The following is a 22,735-nucleotide window of genomic DNA, read 5'->3' on the forward strand; positions in this document are numbered from 1 at the left end:
TGAATACAAAGAATCGTTGTGCCACATCCAGTCTCTCAAACTCTGGGACTAAATGGACCTGAAACTGTGTCCGACTCATTTAAGAAAATCAAAAATATTTTACAGGCCCTGAGAGAAAGACCAAGAAAGTTCTTAGAACCAAATTTAACACAAGACCACACAGAAATCAGTGACAGTCACACACTTGTACTGACTATGTTATTTTAATAACTGTATATTTAGAGAGTTCAGTTGCAAGGGTGTTCTTATTAGTTTGACTTTCCTTTGCCTTTATAAAGAGGCTTAAAACTTCCATTATTTTGGTTTCCAGTGGCTACAGGCATGAGGCAGAAAAGTACCCATGATTGTATTTGTGAGAAAACACCACCCCTGGTAGAAATGTTTACCATGGAAGGGATTCCAATATTTGCTTTGCATTTCTGGACGCTGGTCATTTCGCATTTTTGATCAAGCAGTGCGGGCTAAAAATGCAGGTGCAGTGCCAACACATGTATGGACAGGAAAGGTCTGGCTTGCATCAACCCAGTCCAAACAACCGCAAAACCAAACTATGCTCTTTTTCCCTCTGCAACCTGTTGGCAGGGTTTTCCCTCTGTGACTCTTGAGGTGGTCAGTTTGAGAAAATGAATCCAATTTATTTCTGAATAATTTCACAACTGGTGTCTGAAGTAGCAGAGAAGTTGTGAAGACTTTCCACTCGATTTGCATGGCCAACAAATGCCAGAACTGAATTTGAATTCTCTCATTTCAGTGTTCTGACCTTAGAAGTTGCCACCTTGGTCTCTCACATATAACCTGGCAGGCTCACTATGTTAAAACAGGCTACTTAAAAAAACATGGTGGTGTTTTTTAACTGACAGCAACTGGATATTAAATTGCTTCAATACAGGCAGTGGTAATATGAGCAGTATTGTAGAGAGCCATGCAGTGTCCCCGAGTCTTTTTTTTTCTTGTTTTTGCAATGTAAAGACAGAGTCTCATCTTTGGTTTGGGCCTAGCACACCGAACCTGACGGTCCTTCCTCCTCCTCCACGAGCCACATATGATAGCCATAACAAAAAGCAAACTCTGCACACCTCTTTTAGTTAGGATGACTCCAGTCAAAACAGCAGGAGACAAAGAACAAGCCAATCTTCACCCAGGCTGCCACTCTCAGCAGTTTCATACAAAGGCCTCCAAAGGAGCTCCAAGGGCAAATTATGTGAGAAACTGTCTACATTTTTGTTGAAGAGAGACTGAGCACACCCAATTCTGCAGGCTCACTGAAAACACGTATTAGTGTGACAAGTGCACAGCTTTCTCCACAATAATGATTGAATTTAAGGAACATCTGCCAGCACCGATCACATGACATAAACGGGAAATTTAACACATTCTTAAGCAAGCGACCCGACATGAGCGATGCTGGAGAGCCAGTGCCCTGTCGGGTGTTACGGCGATATCTGTCCTGCTGTGGAAGTTGCTTATCTGCTCGGTGAAGCAGGCTGTTGATTCCACTTGACCTACTGGGGTCCTCTCATGTGCCCAGCAGAGGGTCAACCGTCACCGCAGATTCTCCCGGCCATAAATACTAACAGATAACAAACAAACGGGTTTATGAAGGCTCACCACATTTTTTTGGCCTAAAAATTAGAGCTGCCCTCACATCACAACCGACAAACACATAATGCAAAATCCTGAAGTTTGTCTAGGCAAGACACATGTACCAGCTCTTGGAGACTTCCAAAAAAGGGAATTCGGAAATGAAACGGAAGCATATTCCCTCTCACTCTTCCACAGGACTCTTATACCACTTTTCCTGCGCATGAAATAACATCGCTGTGTAGTTTGCAACACTCAAAATAGGGATGTCAATGGTTAACCGCAGGGAATATTTTTGACCAGCTGTGCATGCTCTATAGGTTCATTTGCATACAGACTCTGCGACGTCCTCTCTCTTTCTCAAGAACCTCTCTGCCACACGACAGTCAACTTCACCAAGAACCTGACCGCTGCGGTCTGGACCTGGCGACTGAACGGCTGGACTAAAAAAAAAGGAAGTTCCACTTTTATGTCACGTCACAAAAAAAACGCATAGCTACAGGTAAGTAAGTGTTGGATGGCATCAAAAGCTTAATTAAATGACACAGACATACCTAATTCAAAGGCAATCAGAAAAAAGAGGTATTGGCATTGTGCCCCTCACACAACAGACCATGTAAACATTAGCTTTGGTGTCGGCCTCTCAATTACATGTTTGTTTGTTTTGGGTTTTTTTTAGCATCAACTGACGTAGAAATTCATACTAAAAGAGGCAAACAGGAACCATTTACATTCGTATCACCATAACGGTGCTATGACCTCTAGAGATTCAGTTTGTTTGGATACGCCATTTGCCCTGGAACTACTAAGGTTCCTGAAAGCCATTGTTGTGTAAGTTCCAACAATGCACCACACACAGGTGGAGAAACACAGTTCTCAAATGCCTAGCTCATGGTTTTTCCTCAGGAATGCTGGGTGCCTTGAGTCCACATCAAGTCAACTAAATTACAAATCATAGGTTAATAATTAAGGTTACCTTTGTTGAGCTATAAATGTAGGTGTGTTCACAAAATCAACCTGAAGCAGTATCAAACAGCACAAGGGTCATTCAGGAATTCACTCTTTTGGTTTCAGAGCATCGTCTGGACGGTCAAAAAATGTATAATTTATGTACAGCACATATGATTAAGTACAGCAACAACCACCTAACCACAATCCCAGGGATGTGGTTTTCGTGTGTTTATTACAGGCAGTAAGGCTCGGCTCTTTCAGCCTGCTAACTAGAATGGTATTATAGAGCTCTGCGTACTTGAACTTGAGTGCGTTTTTACCTCTTTACTCTGCAGCTGAGAGGACAATTATCAACTCCTGCACGCTCCTTCCTGAGACTGACATAGGATGGGGGCTCTGTGGATAACCAGTGACTCCCCAGTTCAACTGCCCAGTTGTTGGACAAGGCAGGAGGTCACTAAGAAAAATCCTGGGAACTAAAACATCATGAAGCTTGACATTTTGCACTTGTTTTGATCCGTCTATAAAGATTTTATTCTACAACTGCATTTCCATAATTTAACCTTGGTCACACCCACATGCACAAAATGATCAATAGCCCCAAATTATTGTTTTCATCCACACTGTTTTAGTGCCACCACACGCTACAGTTAAAAAAAAAAAAAAGGGTTTATAGCTGCAAGCACTGATGTCAATCATCACTCAACTCCCAGGCTGATTATCAGGCTTTCCTGAGAGAGAGGCCCCGATGTTTGTTTGGCCTGCATGTCCCAGGCTCGTGCGACCTGTTGTCTATTCTCTCAGCATTGTATGGGTCACCAAAGCCAGTATACATACACACTTCCAGGAAGAGAGGCCTGCCGCAGCACTGAGCGATGATCATAGCAACACTGACCTGGGCTGCCTCCTGACAACACACCAGAGAAATGCTGGCGTCACTCTGCTGTAGTTTTTCCAAGGTTTTCTTACCCAGGCTTAGCTCGGTGGTAATCAGGAACGTGATCAGGTCAACGTCTGCGTTGACCTAATCACTCACTGCAAACCACATAATGGGAGGAAAACCAGTGAAAAGGTACATCCTGTCAGGAACCTGTCATTTAGGGTTTTTTTTGGTTAAGCTTTTTTCCCCCTTAAATGGATTCCATCATTTACCTTCTGATTTATTTATCGTGATTTAGTATCTGTGAGGATAAACAGACCTAAACCTGGCCCATGTGCTCGTAGTAACAACACAATATCATCTGATTTTAGTTACTTCTGCTTTAAATAGTCTCTAGTGACAAGAATATACAAACAGCATAGAGATAGAGACACGGTGTCCATGCCCAACAACATCACTAATCATCAATAATCTGCTACTCCTTAAACTTTTACTTTGACAGACAGCTTGGCCTCAACTTGTTGAGTAATTGTTATGTCTCTGGCGCTGGTGCCAACAACATATCTCAGTATAGTGGTGAGACTGTAACAGAGACCTTTCCAACGTGTCAGAAAACAGTCCTGTGGTTCATGGCCTTTGGTCCAAAACAGGGTCCCAATTTCTAATCCTGCAGTGTGAAAAGAACAGTGTTGGAATGTTCAGAAAATAAAACTCTACATCAGATATTTAGCTTGTAGCAGTAACCTCATTTGAGACTATAAAACTTGATTTCCATCTCATGCTGCAAAATGTACGAGCCATGTTGATTCCATCGTCTCAACTGTGGCTTCATCTCAAGTTGTTGTTCATTTTTTCAAAGCAAAACAAAGCTCGCACAAGTGCGACCCGCTGATGATAACAGCCCACCTCCACGTTTGTTATATCCCACTTTCTGTGGGATCCCATGTTCCCGGAACTGCCAAACTGAAAATGTTTACTCACTTTGCTCCAGCCACATCAGTGTCAGGTAGAGCCACACTGACAGACATATAGGTATACACACACACTCCGGCTTCACAAACACATAAATACACTCACAGTCATTAACAGTGGCCCTGCCCTTACCAGGCTTAACACCAGCTAATTACTCATGTATGGCTCCTTTCACTCCGTTCACATATACACACACGAACAGTGTGCTCCAACACACTCTCACAGAGTGCAACAAAGCGTGCTGGCCTGCTGGCCCAGGCCGTCTACAGCTGTGACGTCTCACGTGTGGCGCGTTGTTGATATAAGGAGTAACACAAGTGGAAAATTGGAGTTGCTGGGGCCAGACTGCTGACTTCCTGATAGGAAGAGAGTGGAGGTTGACCTATATATATATATATATATATATATATATATATATATATATATATATATATATATATATATATATAGTAGTCAACAAGTTTCGAGACCAGGGGAAATACACACAAAGGCCCTATGTAGTTCTGATAATAATGGAGGTAGAGATTAGGGTTCCCCAACGGGGTCCTTGCATGGGGCACCTTCCATATAGAAAAACTACTGTTGCACCAAAGTGCCCTGCACCACACGGGTGTCACCACAAAAAAGATTTAACTCCAATATAATTGATTTAATTTCAGTCCCTGCACAATGCCAGGGGTTGGTGTGAATCATACAATAAATGCCTGCATATTTGGAAGTATTGAAGGCTTTCACACTTAGACACTTTTTTCCACTGCACATACCAGTGTACATGTGGGTTTTTAAAACCTGGTGAAAAAAAAACTGATTGACCTCTTTCCTGGTGTAAGTTTACAAGTTGCCTTTAAGTTTGGTTTTTGTTGTTGTTGTTGTTGTTTTGTTTTTGTTTTTTTTCCTTTTCTAGTACGTCACACTCAACATCCCAGATGCACCGGAAAGACGCCGAGCACAAACAGTAAGGTAGGAAGTAAAGAAGTAGGACTGCCCGGTTCATGCAGACCAAACCGAGTAAAAGCAGAGGAGACAAAGGAATAAATTCTTTTGAGACGTATATAAGCCCAACAGGATAACCCAAGGAGACTAGAACGGCACTCTAGAGAGACCAAACCCTCCCTCTAAAGAAGTCTATTGTTATTTATATTCCTGATCATGACGATGTAACATTTAGCTCACAGCTGACGCGTCCCTGGCCAGGATGACCACACCAGGACGAATGTGCCAATCACATTTGCTGGTCCTGATGTCCTATAATAATGATGATGAGACAAAGACCAGTCCATTTGCATAGCGGCCTGGAGTGGCTTACCTCACAAATGAGCTTCAACTGAGCACAAACACTGACTCAGAGAAACACACACACACACCAATTTCAATGTTTGTCTTTCATCAAAATGACTCACACGATAATTATCAATTTGTGAAAGCTGACATGAGCAGTTGCTTTCAACAACACAACACAAATGCTGCAAGCTGAACGCTTACAAATGAGAGAAAGACTGTTTGGTGAATGTGCAGTCCCTAACCGGGACTTCAGATCAACTGGCACCAGTTTACTTGGATAAATTTCCCAAATAAATTTTCTAATCACACAGTCTAATTTTCACTTCTAAATAGTGGTGAATGCTGGACCGCAAGGCCGTGGTTGTGAAGGAAAGCAGGCAGCCCTTCAATGATACACGGCTTGGGTGGACAAAATAAAGTCACGCATAATAAAAAAAATAATCCCATTTTCATTTCAGCTAATAACAAGCCGTTGAAATGTGCCCGGATCCTCAGGACTGGATGTCATGACAAATAAAAGAATAGAAATCACAACTTAAAGTTTACAAAAATAGTCTTGAATATTTGGTGTGCCGGATATCATTCATGCAGAAAAAAACATGGCTATAAAAACCACATTAAAACGTCAACAACTGCTCTCCCCTGTTAAGGAAGGACAGATGACATGAATATACAAATTTAATTTCATGTTTCACTGCTGGACTCAATAAGCCTCTTACTTCTCTAAACATCTCGCTGTAAATTCCCTGGAGGGTTTGAAGTTCCACTTGTGCGCCGTAGGTTGTATTGTGTACCAGGATCGGGTTCCAAAACATTTGTGATGTCACAAACCCTGCTTACAGGACCGCCAACATCAGACATTCACTGAGCACGGAGAGAACTCACACCTCCGTTGTCAAACTCTGTACACACATCATTCTGTACCGAAACTCCTGAACACCCGACTGTGGGAACAAGACAAAAAGGGACTCTTAAGTGCTCACAAATTGGTCCTGAGCCTCCAAAGATGTTTTTTCTTCCCACTTAATCACACTTTTGTGACTCCAGAGTGCATAAAGAGCCGGCCACGTTTGATCTTGCTGCCATCGGCGCCCTGCAGCCATCAACTACACTCAGCTGAACTGTCCAAAAATGTCATTTTACCAACTGGACGATTGCACTTGAGAGTTTATGGACACTTTTGCTGTGGCTGGTGGTGAACATGGGGAGTCATTTGCTGGCTCTTTCTGCATTCTGGAGTCATTGAGATGTAATGTAGCCAACTGTTTTGTTTTTTTTTGTTGTTTATTAATGAGCTCAAAACGCCTCTTTACTTGTAGGCAGAGAAACATGCAAAATACAACAAATAAATGAATAAGAAAGGGGAGCAAAAACTAACAATGCAGTTGAATATTTCTGAGCGTGAACGTTCTCACATTGTTTTAGCTCACTTGGATGCAGGATCCAACAATGCAACAGATACCCACTTTGTAAATGAACTGGTCAAAAATGTGTTTCCAGGTTCATGTCAAGTATCTGACAGCATGTTATCTGAGAGACATCCTCGAACTTATCAACAAGCAATGGCGGTTCCCTGTCCAATCATTCCTAACTTGGACTGAAGATCGTGATTCAGAGATAAGAGGAACGGGGGGGGGGGGTGGCTTAATCAAAACCAAGCAGCCCAATACGTCACTTTTACCACTTAACAAATAACTCCTACTCTTTATTCAGATTATCTACTCAGCTTTTTAAGATGTTAATATCGTGCTTCCTGCAAAGGAAACACCTCCTGCAACTTTCTCTCTCTCTCCCCTGCCTCAGATCTGGAGCGAGATGAGGAGTATCGTCCCCAGATCTCTGCAGTCCCTGGGCGTATTGTTATTAAATCAGTCTAAAATACAGCGTGATCTCCGTCAGGATGCCAGGCACTTTTTGGCACCGGGGTGACTCTTTTCCACTGATCCGGAAAATCTGAACAAAATGCCCCCACTGTATAACGTCCAATTGCCTCGTGCTTCCGTTGTCAGTCAAATAACATGGAAATTAAGTTTTTAAAATAACCTCCCCGTCTTGGCTCGGTTAACGCCAGAGGATAACCGTGTGTCCGTGGGTGAGACCCGCTTCCTAGATTAGCTGAAACAATAACAGGATAGTCGGATGAGTCCACTCAAGCGCCATAATTTGGTCGCACTTTCCCCTGGAACGGGAGTTAGTTAGCGTGCTAGCCAGCTAGCCGCCGAAGCTAATCGCTGTTGTTTTTCATTTTAACCAACAACAGTCGCGACGGTGGTGGTTGGGGGGTGGGACAAAATAATTAAAAAAAAAAGCCGTTTATACTTGAGTCCGTGTCGGTCAACTTACCCGAATCTGCCGGGGTCTTCATCTTCGTCCTCGTTGAACCGCTTCAGTCACTTTTCCCCGTCGTCTGGTAACTTTACACTTGAGTCGGCTAGCGCTTTAGCCACTAGCGAAGTTAGCCGTGACACCTCACTCCTTCCTCCGGTGTTGTTCTCACAAGTGGCTCGTTGGAAGGGACCTGCCTGGATCACCAGCTCGGCTTCTCGGTTCAAACTCCCCACATTAACTTTCTAAAGCCTTTCAACTGCTCAGGACAACGGGAACAAAAAAACAACAACAACACACAAACTTTTGTGCCGGGGTTATTTGTTTTTCACGGCGGGGGCTTCTGATGTGAAAAGTTGCCCCGAGCCTCTGGGGAGGGGGAAATCCAGTAGCCCGGGTCTGAATGGCGCAGGTCGAAGTTTGGAAGCCGCCGTGTGTCGGTGGTGGAGCAACGGAATGCGACGAAGTCTAAAATTTCATCCCGTTTGTTGCAACGATGTCGCATGGTCGGTTTCTCCTCCACATCATCATCATCATCATCATCATCCTCACAAGCAGCAGCGCTTCTGAGGGAGGAGGGGGGGCAAAAGTACCAACTCTCTTCTCTCTCTAACCCCTCGGTTTCTCCGGCTCACACTTTTCCTTTTTCCACTCACTCACTCACTCCGTGCCTCCTCTGCCCCCCTTCCTCTCACGGGGTGTCGTGTTTCGCTCCCCTCCTGCCACACGGGGCCGCCCACGCTGACCACGGAGGGAGAAGAACTGAACGCCCACTGATTGCCAAAGATCGTCTATGTCAGGTGAAGAGGACAGCACCACCGTGAGGGGAACTTTAGGATTTACGAGACAAAAATCAAGGACAGAAACAGACGTAAACGCATAAAAAGGTTAGCAACGCCACACTTGTGCGTGTAATATTTTACCCTGGTTATGATTTTTGATCACTAGAAGTCAAAACACGCCAATGTTGAGTACCAGTCCAACTTGAGTAGCTTAAATAAGAAAAAGAAGAGCGTATTTCTGGATTCGGATCTCTGAAATTTCATATGCACGACACAGCAAAGCGTGTGAGACTTTATGGTGCGTTCAAGTGCGCAGGTAGGTTTCGAGCCAATCCATTCCAGAACAATAAAGTATTAACTTTATAATTCAGATTCGCTCACATCACAGCTCCAACCTTCACGATTGCATTTCGTTTTCAGCTGAAACTTTCCTCGAAGTATCTTAAAATTAGATTCTTGGCATCAGGAAGACCCCCCCTTTTTTTTGTATTTACAGCTCATACAAACACACGCAACTTGTTTAGTTCGAAATTAAGAATCAAATTGAGAAGGTGGCAGGTCATTCTGGTTATTTCTCATCAATTCCTGTCTTTTTTTTTAAAAGATGTTTTTATCATATATTTTTAATTCTAGTCCTCATATTTCCTTGTCTCTCAGGAAGTGACGTCGATACTCGCGAGGTAATCGGTATAAGTCGGTGTTTTATTGGATTCTGGAGTGAGTCGTCGTATCACCGGAAGATCTTTGACGAGGACCCGTCGCTGGCTGACGCCCGGAGCTGCTGCTGCCGCCGCCGCCGCTGCCTCCACTTTGTCGCCCTACTCTGCTCTGGGTTGGCGCGTCACGGCGTTGCTGTGGAGACCAGCTACCGCCGCTGGCGATGAGAGGCGCCGTGTTTACCTGTAAACTGCGACAGGGAGGCAGCCAGGGAGCCGCCATCCATCATTCATACTCGGGGAAGGAAAGAAGGAAAGAAGGAAGGAAGGAAGGAAAGAAAGGGCCATTCTACAGGTGTTTGGTCCTGCTGGAATGGATGATGAAATTTACATGGACTATGATTATAAGTGGACATCGCCTGTAGCCTGTTAGGTGCTGATTATTATGGGAACACACACACACACACTGCTCCTTTCTCCCTCTAATGAAGGGCCCTTCAGCACATACATCAGCTCTGAGGACAAAACAGGGAGAGGGAGTTGAAAGAAAGGAGCAGTAATTACTCAAGAGCGCGATCCAGAGAGCTGAAGATCGGATGGAAGAAAATGAAGTGGAGAGAATAAGTATGGATGGTAGGTAAGTAGCCCCCCCCCCCGCTCTCTGCCTCCCCCTCTCCAATCAGTCAGAGCTCCGCTCGTCCCCCACCACCCATCCCTGCACTTCCCTCCTCTGCTCCTCATTTCCTTTGAGTGGCAGCGAGTGGGAAGTGAAGGCCAGACGGTCGGTGAAACATCTCGTGTTATTGTCACAATCACGCACACAGAGGCAAAATAACAATGCAACATCACAAAAACTCCCCTCAGCCGCTCAAGCCTCCTCGTGTCGAGCCTCCTCCTCCACCCCCACCCCCTCCTCCTCCTCCTCTTCTACTTCATCCTCTTCAGTTTCCTACTTTGTTTTCACCTCCTAATTTATTTCTCCCACTCTCCACTCGGGCATTCTTCTCGCCTCCGCATCTCCTTCAAGCTCGCCTACCTCACTTCCTCCTCCCTATAGGCGAGTGTGTACATTAACTCGAGGGACCGTCACCACCATCACCATGGAGGATATGCTTTGACCGGGGAGGCTTCATCCCGGCTCAGGCAAGAATGATCCGGATCTTGATTGGGATCCAGGATTTTTGTTGTATTTTTTTCCGGAGGGATTCTTCTTGGGGGGAAAAAATGTGACATTTATGAATTTCTCAGGAAATACTGCACGGACTTTTATTAAAAATGGAGCTGAAAATACTTCTGTGCTGGTACGACTGCCTCTCTCTGAGTACGTGTCAGTCAGTGGTGGTGGTGGTGAAACCCGCTGCTCTGGCCAACCAATCACACAAACAAATTTGTTTCTTTTTTGAGTTCTGCCTCAGCTAATTGATTGATTGCAGGGTCGGGCCCAGTGTTCCTCCCTATGTTGAGCTCCTCCCTTTACTCTTCAGAACCAGAGTCTGTCTCTTGCGGCTCTCAGAACCGACGATGTCATCGGCCAGCCGAAACCGACTGTAGCACGGCCCTGCTTGAGTCAGCGAAGGAACGACAATCGCAAAGTAGCGGCAGTGACGGTTCTGATCGAAATCAAGAGAGATTTTCAATGTTAGTTAGGACTGAGAATGATGCGACGTTAGCGCCAAGCTGCTCGCCAGACAGTCGGTACTTCATCTGCTGGTGTGCGAAGCCTTAAAAATGTTATGTCAGCAAGGACCAATGCTGTCAAAACACATGTTGCTGTTGTTTTAATTAATTAGCTCAAAGTGGCCTTTTTTGTTGACCTTTGCTTGACCCCTGAGACTTTTGTCCTTGTAAACCAACCCTCTCTAAAGCCTTCAACCCCCCCCACCCCACCCCGGCTTCTCACAATATCCCCTCTTGACCTCGTGGGCCTTCGTGGTGCCTTCCAGTTGAAGTGGGAAGTGGGAATTTATGAGTCGGAAATCTCAACCCGAACCTGCTCAGAGGTTGGAATTCTCACTGGGAAACTGGGAGATACCCAACGAGCCCCGGGATCAGCATTCACAGTAATCCTTCTGAAGTATTTTTGATTCAGTAGGACAAAACTTTAAAGTAACTTGAGTTTCATTTCAGGTATTTGACCAAAAGCCTATTGAATAACGCTGACTTTCGACGATGCTCGCTGATTCGCCTGCTACGGCCTGCAGGAGGGTCTCGCTGCAGCTCAGACGCTAACTAACCTCTTGCTGGGAGACGCCTGCTGAGTGCTGAGTAAAACTTGATTTACTGGAAACTTACCAGCTTACTGGAAAAACAGTGGTAAATTATAAAATAAAGCAAATTCAACAATGTCCTATTTTGTTAGTGGGATTTCAAATCTTCAGCCACCGCAAAAAGAACATTGCTGTGTAGGTGGGGAGATGCCGCCTCTGACTCTTTACCCAATATATTGAGGGATGGGATTACAGTAAGTGCCCTGTAATTTTGATCTTAAATGCAGTCGAGCCAAACTGAATAAAAAAAACCCACCCCTATTGATTTTAAGCGGGGAGATGCACTTCAACTGTCTCCAAATGATGACTTTATCCTCAAGACTCAAGTACAGCACTTGAACTGCTCATTCCAGAGCCCGTCTCCTCACTCAGAGCACATCAACTAGGAGGGGAGTTGTGTCAGCACTGGCATGAAACTTTGCAGAGACGCCAAGAAAAGAGAAGCTGTGGAAATAAAAGACAGGAGGAGGAGGAGGAGGAGGAGGAGGAGGGGAGCGGGTGCCGAGTGAGTGTCTGCGGCCGAGTGGATGGCCTGGTTTGGGGCGGGGTGGGGGTGGGGGTGGGGAGGGTGCAGACACCGGCTGCATGTGAAAGCAGCGACAACAAAAGCTCAGCAGGGCAGCTGACAGCAGCATACGTGTGAATTGGTGGGGCGATTGGGACTAATTGATCAGCAGAGTGGCGATCAGTTCATTACTGAGGTGGTAATGACCCCCATCAGTAGACAGGAGCAATCAATCACCACTGATTGGTCAATGAGGGACAACGGGAGGATTCATCAATGCTGATGACTGAAGATCTGAGGGGTTTCGTTCTTCCATACACGGAACAAAAATCGACTTCACAACAATTCAATACTTGTTGAATTTGGGAACAACGTGTGTTTGTTTGTTGTTCTTGTTGTTGTTGTTCCATGTTGGACTCCTTAAAAGGGGTTCCATCAGCTGAAGTGAGACAATGTCACCCGAATAAACTGGTTCTAGGCAGGATTTACACCAGCAAAGTGCTCGAGAGGACAACAGCAACAAATTAATAAACGTGCGTTGCATATATTAATAACCTTTAAACAGCCAGGTAACAGTTTTTCATCATAAATGGGTCATCGTTGCAAAATGGAACGTAGCACAATGGTTTCGAATATATATATATAATATATCTATATCTATATATAGATATATTATATATCTCTATCTCTATATCTATATATAAAAAAAGTAGAGAACTAAAAATAACAGTTCCAAAAGTTTCTGTCATTCATCGCAACACAAGCATCATAGTGAAATGGAATTATCTAAATTATATTGTTTTATCTTCTGAAGCCAAATAAGTCAGCGTTTCCCATCCGGCGCTAATGATCACGTTTTTATTGGTTTTCAACCTGTTTTTTTTTCTTTTTTCTTCTATCTGAGGAAATCTGCTGTGTTTTTAAAATGGAAAAACAGGCCTGAGGGGGCAAATGGTAAGAGAACCACACCCTGAGTGAGCAGCACTAAAACTCATGACAACACAACTGCAATGGGAGTGGCCTTTTCACACCAGCCCATCTGTATGCATAAGAAAACACACACACACACACACACACACACACACACACACACGTTAGAGGAGAAGTGAGTGGAGCTGTGCAGGAGCGTGTCTGCAGGGGAAGTCTGGTGCCTCAGATGGAGTCACGGAGGCACGCTGAGCTCGGCTGCTCCGCACCGGGGCCGTGCGCTGGGGGAATAAGGAGGCCCTTGTCTGTGCTTCTGTCTGTCGTTGTGCCCCTCGGCTTCGGTCAGATGATGTCTGTGTGTCTGTCTCTCTTTGGTTCTGCTCTCTCAGACAAGGAAGGAGAGCAGTCTGGAGGGAGAGGAAGGAGGGAAGGAACACATGGAGTGGTTTTTAAAGAAGGAAAAGGGGGACACAAAAATAAAGGTCATGAGAGGAGAGCTGAGGAGAAGGAGCGAGGCTAAGGAGGGGGGAGGGGAGAGAAAGAAAGAGTGAGAGAGTGAGAGTGGGTGAATGGGCCCTTTGTGATCAAAAGGCTTGTTTATTTTCTTGGCGCTTGAACTCTTCAGGAGCCACATCGGGCCTGTCTGCCCTGTCTCGCTCGCGTCCTCGTCGTGGCTCCACATCCCAGCAACGGAGCCTGAGAGACGCTGGACGTCACAGAAGCAAAACAGGCCGCTAGAACCTCCAACGTGACACACGAGCAGTAAATAGCCACTGACTCTAGAACGGCGTCAGAGAACAGATGGACACATTCAGTTCGGTGCACATTATTTGTTTATCTTTACAAAGTACAGGGGTGGAGAGTACAGTACTTTTACTTAAGTACAAAGTCAAGCTATCTGATCTTTACCTGGTAAGTATTTGCATTTTAGGGTACTTCGAACATTTACATCACTACATTTCAAAGGAGATACTGTGCTTTTACTCCAATACATTTATCAGAACACATCTGTTACTAGTTGCTCTCAAGAGAAAGTTTTGTCCCGGAAAGTGAGACAAACCCAGTAAAGATGAAGTACTTCTACACAGTAACAGCAGCACAACCGGAACAAGTACTTAACATTAGAAGTCATTAGTTTCAGGGATAAAACATTCCAAATGTGTACTTTTACTTTTAATACTTAAGTAATCTCATTATGAAACATTTCTCCACTTTTACTGAAGTAGAATTTTGAATGAAACAACATACTTTTGTAGGGAGTAATAAGTAAAGTAATGATATTTGGAAAAGTTATAAACAACTTATCAGGTATTGCGATACATTTTGTGGATGGAACGCTGCTTCCAGCCTTCCGCCAGCCTCAAAGTTGAACTCACTCACTTGAACCAGGTGCCACAGATCACGTGGTTCTGTTCCGTTAGGTGGTTTAAACTCCTCCCCGCGGTGCTTCGGCTCCTCACGGGACCTGCACGGCGTTAAAAAAAAAAAAAAAAAAAGGCCAGAACTCGCGTCTGACCTGGGGAACAGAAGTTTGACATGATAATCTTCACTCAAAGGTCTGCTTACCAGCTTTTTCCAGGGATTCAGCTGCTCGAGCAGTCACTGCACACGCCAGCCAACTTCAACTTGATGAAGACTATCAGATGCAGTTGAAATCTGGATCTCCTGTTGGGATTATTTTCTCAAGCCAGGAATTTTTTGTGTGTGTGTGTTTTTTTTTTTTGTGTCATGGCTGCACTCCTCCATCAAATGGAAATATTCTAAATGTCTTATCCATCATTTGAGATGCATTTCCCTCGAATTCAGACAGACATTTTTAGTATCTTTAGAATCTTTGGGTTTCCACTCGAGTTAAAAAAAAAAAAAAAAAACCTCTGTGGGTTTTAAAAGCATGCATTTATAATGAGTCGGGGACAGCGCAACCCTGAAACCCGTCAGTTATGAATAACCTCTGCGGGCAGAGTCCTACATGTCAAGGCCTCTGGCGTGGCCAGTGTCTCCAGGCCAAGACTTGGTTGGACGGTTATAGTTCGGCAGCTGGAGACGTGAGAATGGAGTTGAGAGGTGACCTGCTAGTAAAAGTTAAGATTCTAGAAGCAGATGCTTCCTGCTCTCCACACGGATGAGGAACCTGCACGGAACCAAAGTCCGCTCACGTCTGACGGTCCATGTTACAATCAAGAACACTTGTGGTCTGAAGATCTCGTCCCTTGCCTACAGATTCTGCTTTCATATTTTCAGATATCTGCCTATTTGTAAGTCACTGGCGTTCACTCGTCTCGTATTACGGACGCTGATACTTTGTATTTGTCAAAAATACAATAAAAAGCACGGTGACCCTGAGAGCTCAACACACTGCGCCACTACTGCAGGCCTCCATGATGCGTCACAGCGACTTTGACCACGGAAAATAGTTCCAGGTCATCCTTGAGTCCCAGAGGGCGTCTGTGCCAAATCTGAAGAAATTCCAACCATGGATATCCCAATAACGAGCACCGAGGGGACATTAGAGCGAAAAACAAATGCAAAAATAGATAAAACACCAGCAAATCAAGGAAAAATAAAATCTTCTGAGCACCGCAAACTCACACGGCACAACGCATTAGGAAGACACTTCCATTAGAGAGCGATGGAAGTGGTTCCAGAGGGTAATTAACCTGCTCGTGCTTGTGTTTTCAGTTTGGGTTAAACAAAATAAAATAAAATTTTAAAAAAGCACTCACATTTAGCTCATTTTCCATCCCCACTGGTGGAGAAATGAAAGCTCTGGTCACAAATCGCAGCATAAAATACAAATTGAACAACAAGCCTTGTGTTTAAGCGCCTTAATGGAAAAAGTCGTGTTGTCATGGAACCGAGTGTTTGATAATGGCCCGCATGGTTTGTTTTTCTGAATGTAGTCAAATGGATGATGATGATTCCTTAATTTATGTGTTTTTTTGTTTTTGTTTGATTGCAAGTGTTTTCCTAAAGTGGAGCTGAAATTAAAAGCACTTTTTTTTCTCCTTTTTTCTTTTAAACCCTGAAGTTTAGCTTCACGTCGTTCATGTATTTATCAGTTCATGCCGGGAAGAGAAGAAAACTTTGTTCTTTGGTACGATTACACAAAACTACCATCACTTTTTCTTTCCTCTAAGGTGGTGAGAGACGCGCAGGCACCCGGCCAGCTTCACCAGGACTATCATGACCCCCAGCAGCTGCAATGATGCTTTAGCTTTTAGCTGCATGTAAGTTCACGAGCTAAGCTAAGCTAGCTAGCAGGCTGGCGAAAACATGGCACTCGTTTCCCAAAATACCAACTGGTTACAGCCCCGCTAGTTACTGGTTAAAGGCACACAGGTTACAGGTCCACTGGTTACTGGTTACAGGCCTACTGGTTACAGGCCCACTGGTTACTTGTTTCAGGCCCACAAGTTACAGGCTCACTGGTTAAAGGCCCACAGGTTACTGGTTACTGGCCAGCTGGTTACTGGTAACAGGCCCACTGTTATGAGATTACAGGCCCACTGGTTTCTGGTCACAGGGCCGCTGTTTACTGGTTACTGGCCAGCTGGTTACTGGTAACAGGCCCACTGTTATGAGATTACAGGCCAACTGGTTTCTGGTCACAGGCCTGCTGTTTTACTAGTTACAGGCCCGCTGGTTTCTGGTCACAGGCCCACTGGTTTCTGGTCACAGGCCTATTGTTTACTGGTTAAAGGCCCACTGGTTTCTAGTCACAGGCCTGGTGTTTACTGGTTACAGGCCTGCTGTGTACTGGTTAAAGGCCCACTGATTTCTAGTCACAGGCCTGGTGTTTACTGGTTACAGGCCTGCTGTTTACTGGTTAAAGGCCCACTGGTTTCTAGTCACAGGCCTGGTGTTTACTGGTTACAGGCCTGCTGTTTACTGGTTAAAGGCCCACTGGTTTCTAGTCACAGGCCTGGTGTTTACTAGTCACAGGCCTGCTGTTTTACTAGTTACAGGCCCGCTGGTTTCTGGTCACAGGCCTACTGTTTACTGGTTACAGGCCCACTGGTTTCTGGTCACAGGCCCACTGGTTTCTGGTCACAGGCCTATTGTTTACTGGTTAAAGGCCCACTGGTTTCTAGTCACAGGCCTGGTGTTTACTGGTTACAGGCCTGCTGTTTACTGGTTAAAGGCCCACTGGTTTCTAGTCACAGGCCTGGTGTTTATTAGTCACAGGCCTGCTGTTTACTGGTTAAAGGCCCACTGGTTTCTAGTCACAGGCCTGCCGTTTACTGGTTAAAGGCCCACTGGTTTCTAGTCACAGGCCTGGTGTTTACTGGTTACAGGCCTGCTGTTTACTGGTTACAGGCCCACTGGTTTCTGGTCACAGGCCCACTGGTTTCTGGTCACAGGCTTGCTGTTTACTGGTTACAGGCCTGCTAGTTGCTTCTCACAGGCCCACTCTACTTTCCATTTTGTCATGTTCTGGACACGCCCACTTCCTAGCACTCCAATCAAAATCCTTCCAATGTAATTTCTCTCCTTTTTGTCTTGGTTCACTTGGAAATACAATACAATACAGCAGTGAGACTCTCACAAACTCAGCTTAATATAAAGTTGTAGCGTATTGACCTGTAACCAAGTTTTTAATGGTATTATTGAATAAATCTTAACATCCATAAGTACGCATATAAATACTTCTATATTATGGTAAACCTAGTAGAATGGCATAGTGTGTAGTCACACACACAAACACACTGTTTTCTGTTGGTCTCTCTCTCCTCCAGCTGGTATTCACACGTGTAATGAGATTAACACGCTCTTATACTGGGACGGGAGAGAGAGAGAGAGAGAGAGAGAGGACAAACAGAGGAAAGAGGGGAAGATGAGGCCATGGAAGGACTGGGGGCTATAAAGGGAAGGGGGAGGGAGGAAAAAAGAAAGAGGGGTGCGAGAGCTCTTTCCATTAGCCTGTTATTAGACTACGGGAGGTCACAGGGGACATTTCAGGCTCAATTGAAATTCGTGAAGAGCAGCGAGTGTGACACTGAAGAGTTTCTGAGCGGTTAACTGTGATCGTCCAAAAAACAGCCTGCTCTAATGAGTCGATCAGTAAAGTCCTGTCAAAAAATACACGGTCATCTACCAAATATATTTTTGTACCTCAAACGTGTAGAGAAAAGCCGAGCAGCTTTTATTAACTCGAAACGTCAGCGCGGCCAATCACACACCGGTGCTGTCATTTGGAGCCAGAAAACACACCAGGTTGGCTCAGCCGTCCATCGCACTCCTCGCCCGCTCACAAGATCATTTAAATCACGTTTTCAACTGTGAAATGTGAAGAACCAACGGCTGCTTTCGCAACAGTTAAATATACGGGGATTTAACGGGGGAAGAGGATTAATTCTTGCTCTGATTTTTCCCGCCAACAGTGTGTAAACAAAACAAAGTCACATGACGCCTGCAGCTCCATAAGCTTCCCCTCCAGCATGGAATCCCAACATGGCGGTTGCAGGCTGAATTCCCCAAACTTGCAATATATTTGGAGGGAAACCCAACTTGCGACGCAGGCTCTCTGACTCCAAACAGTTTGTTTTTAAGGCACAATCTGACAACACATGTCGATTTCGCTGGTACATTTTTAAAATTAGCCGGTTCAGCGTGGTCATGCTAAGAATCTGTCACTTGCAGTCTTGTTCTGACTTGCAGACTGCTGCCATAGATGAACCAAACACACTCGCTTCTTTGGGAACAAGTCCGTTCTGACGTGACGTTGGAATCAGTTTCAGTAAACCTGTAATGTGGAGCGAGACAGTTGGAGAGGCCACATTCAGCCCTTGAAGAGGAAGACGGACTACGCAGAGGAATGTGAGAGTTATATTTGAACTATTTGTGGCCTCGTGCCAGCTCTGTAATGGAGAGAGGGAAGAAGAACATGAGTAAGGGAAACCCGAGAGGCAGACGAGGGCAATAAGCGAGTGAAGGAGAGAAGTGTGAGTTGGCAAGAACCGAGGGAGGGGAGAGGGAGACGTCGGTGAAAGACGAGGAGTGTGAAGGAGCAAAAAGAGAGAGCGCGCGTGTGTGTGTGTGAGAGAGAGAGAGAGAGAGAGTGAGTGCATGTGCGTGTATGCGTGAGCAGGAAGTAGCTGGAGAGAGAGAGAGAGAGGTATGTGAAAAACAGTGTCAATCTATACAGAGCTCAAGTGCGTATGTGTTAACAGTCTCCTCTGTCTATCTCTAGAGGAACTCCCTCTTCCTCTTCATATTGGCACCATGCACCACTTCCTCCCATAGTACACTCCCCGAATACCCAGACGGCCCTGTCAGTGTCCTCAATATAGCAACACACTGGCTGTACATTAAAGGGAAACTTCTCTACTCCCGTATTCTCCACCTGGTCGATATGCCTACATTACCCAGAATTCCTCTCAGCCCCAATATTTGAAATAAATCAGTTGAAGCAGCTGGATTGTTAACATGTAGCAATGCTGCTGTCATTGAAAATGTCATGAGTGATTCTCATCAACGCGTTTTTTTTCCTCAACTCCAAAATAAATGTTAAGTTGTCGGTTCTAGTCTGGCTCCAAACCCCTGAGTCTGTCTTTCACGTTCTCCACACCAGATGTTAGAAAAGATTAATATTTTTTAAAAAAAAAAGACAGCTGAGAGTTCTCGCTCTCTCAGTGAGAACAGTAAACCATGAGAATGTTCTCTCCATGTTTAATAACTGAAAGAAATGACTCATGTCACGAGCTCTGCTGAGTTGAAGAACCCCCCACATCAGTAGCTCTTGGAGTCAGGCAGGCTAACGCTAGCAGTACTAGCTCGCGGGGAATACTAGCTGGATTCGATTCTGGTCTCCTTTAAAACAAATTCCAGCGTATTTCACTTTTAATACCTGCAGAACACATCTGAGCTGAATTTCTGGATGATTCTGGACAAGCAACAAGCGACTAGCATGCATAGCTAGCCTTGCTAGCTGGGCCTTGCTACCCATCTTTAACCCTGCTGTTGCAATACTAGAAGTGTCAGCTTCTCCTCTGGTGCTAAAGCTGCTGTTTTAAGTACAAGATAGTGAATGCAAATATAATCCCAACATCATTACCTGTATATTAACTGCGACGCTGTCTTACATCATCGCTATTCTGAGAGGTACTCATCTCAGTCTTGTTCTTTTAACACAGATCTTTGTAGTTTCTGTAACTTTACTGTATGTGCCTTGAGGACTTGGTGGAAAAATACACAGAACGGCAAAAATAGAGATCTGTCATCAGCGTAGCAGCTACAATTGATTATAATGGAAGCCATGTGCTGCAGACGTGCCAGTATCCGGTGAATTTCAACAGTTGCGCCTAAAATACCTCGAGGCTGTTCACAAGGCAGGATATGGTGAGTTTTTTGTTCATCCACTGGTTTTATTGGTGCTGCAGGCTTTCAGCAGTGTTCTTAGGAGTTTTGTAAGATTTAAGCCGGATATTCAGTCTTCTCCTCCTTGTTTACATCACCATGGTCAGCTGCTCTGCATGATCTCTGCTGATACGGGACCATTTATTGACATAAGTTTGATTGATCTATTTTAAAGCTCACATTGCCTGGGACACAGCGTGGTTGGTTGAATCTTTTTTGAGAGACTGAGTCAGCATTTTACACAGTTCCCTTGATTTTCTGTCGTTGTCGATGCCTGGAGGACTCAAGAGGGGAAAAAAAATAAACCAACACGCTAGTATGTTAAAACTGGTGTCTACAGTCTTTTTCTGCCCCCTAGTGGCCAAAAAGGACGCGGACATCTTTTCAGAGATGAACATCGAGGGGAAAGCCCAAATCCTTCTTTTGCAGCAAGAGGTTTTCACAGTTAGTTTATAGATTTGACAGTTATGATTTCTAAAATTATGGACCAGTGATTCAGGCGCACACTTGCTAACATCAGTAAACTAATCAAGCCGAGTCCTCACAGCGACTTTTGGCCATGCAAGTTTTAACATTTTCCTCTCTGCTTGCTAACTGAGGTGAAGATCTCTTAAAAAAGACTTTGTGTAAAACTCTTCCCATGGTGTCCATTTTCAGAACGATGAAAACATAAACAATAGAAATAAATGCACACAAATAGTTGGTAACTGGATTAAAAAAATAAAAAAAAAGGTACAACATTACATGACATACGTACACAGCGTAACGTTCATTTTTAAACGTGAACGTCTGGAGCTGTAAAAAAAAAAAAAAGAAGAAAAAAAAGTCTCCATCGACAAAAAAAAAAAAAAAAAAAAAAAAAGAGTCCTAAAAACATAAAAGTAAGCAGATTTTGTGTCGAATAACTTCTCCTGGCGCTCAAAGTTCCGCTGCAGGACTGCAAAGGTCTCCGAGCAAACGGAATAAATGTGAGGTGTAATTCAGTAGTGATAGCGATGCTAAGAGGCTCTTCGCCTCTAAGAACCTCACAGTAGTTCATTCATAGGTTTTTTACTGTTTGTTGACAGCAGAGTATGTCAAAGTGGACGGCGCTAACATGGTGACAGGCCAATGAAAATACTAAAGAGGTGCTTAGGTTTGGGTTGGTGTTGATCTAAACGTCTGTGGCTTGGATGCGAAGCTACAGACGCAGGAGTTTGTCCTGTAGAAGGTTTTAACCTCTCAGTTCAGGGAGGTTTGTTATTTATCTCTCCAAACTCACTTTCTCTCTTTCCTTCCTAACCCCCCCCCCCCCCGTCTTGAGTCCTTCTCATCTGTTCTGTCCTCCCTCCCTCTGTATTTTTTCCTCCACTTACTTCCCCCTCATGCTTGTGTCTTCTTTGTTTCTATATCATGTACATATTTCCTCTGACATGTATAGTCTACGGTCTCACTGGCATGTTGTACGTCAACACTTGTGCCTGCACGTCTGGGACAAACTACAGCGAGAGGGATCATGGCGACGTGCTCCTCTCAGCTCATGTTTGAGTGAAACAGTTTACAATGGATTTAGTTTTACAGTGGAAAGTGTCTTCTTGGCTCGCTCCTCACTCGGGATCTGCAGGACTATTATCACCGACCAAACTATTGCCTGAGAAAACTTTCGCAACCAAATTTTTTTCTGACCCACAAAACTTGAGATCCCGAAACAACAACTAACAATCAGTGAAGGTTTGGTTGTTCAGAAAGCTGTCTGCAATCAAATTAACATCTTTTTACGCTTCCATTTATGGTTTTGGCACTTTGAGGATACTCCGGACTGAGCGGCTCATTGTTTGGTGTCTTCAGTGTGCCGACACACCAATCATTTGTCGATATTATCGGGTATGACCTTTTAGCTGAAAACGCTCGCTCTACCCAGAGGGTGCCATTTACAATTATGATGATTTCTTCCACTCTTTGCACTTATTGAGAGACGCCTTAGAGGGCAGCAGTGGCTAGATGGAGTATAAAATATCAAATGTTGGGTTGGAGCAGGGTGGAGTATGGTGGGCTTGGCTGCACACAGTTACACTTGGATGGCTTTGGATGGAGTCTGAGTTAGGTTGCGATTGGCCGGCGTTGTGTTTGTGTAGGTTTGGCTGGCTCGGCCGTCTATAGGCCCAGCAGTATGCAGGAGTCCTGCTCTTTTCTGGCTGCACTCGACAGTACGATGGCAACAGACATCACACCAGCGCTGCGGTGATTAGCCAGCTCGCCAACATACCAAACAA

The 22,735-nt window shown here is 44.7% G+C and overlaps 1 protein-coding gene across 1 annotated transcript in view; it reads right to left on the reverse strand.

Annotated features, from left to right (window-relative positions):
• The window catches only part of erf (Ets2 repressor factor), a 33,188-nt gene extending 24,462 nt beyond the window's left edge, over positions 1-8,726 (reverse strand). Inside the window, exon 1 of the mRNA XM_086193834.1 lies at positions 8,009-8,726. Coding sequence (XP_086049960.1) covers positions 8,009-8,030 — 22 coding nt within the window. The 5' untranslated portion in view covers positions 8,031-8,726. The remainder of the gene's footprint in view (positions 1-8,008) is intronic.
• Positions 8,727-22,735: the final 14,009 nt, after the last annotated feature.

The sequence above is a fragment of the Aulostomus chinensis genome, chromosome 22, assembly GCF_037954235.1.
Source record: "Aulostomus chinensis isolate RoL2024-O1b breed Wild chromosome 22, RoL_Achi_v1.0, whole genome shotgun sequence".
Taxonomy (NCBI): Eukaryota; Metazoa; Chordata; class Actinopteri; order Syngnathiformes; family Aulostomidae; genus Aulostomus; species Aulostomus chinensis.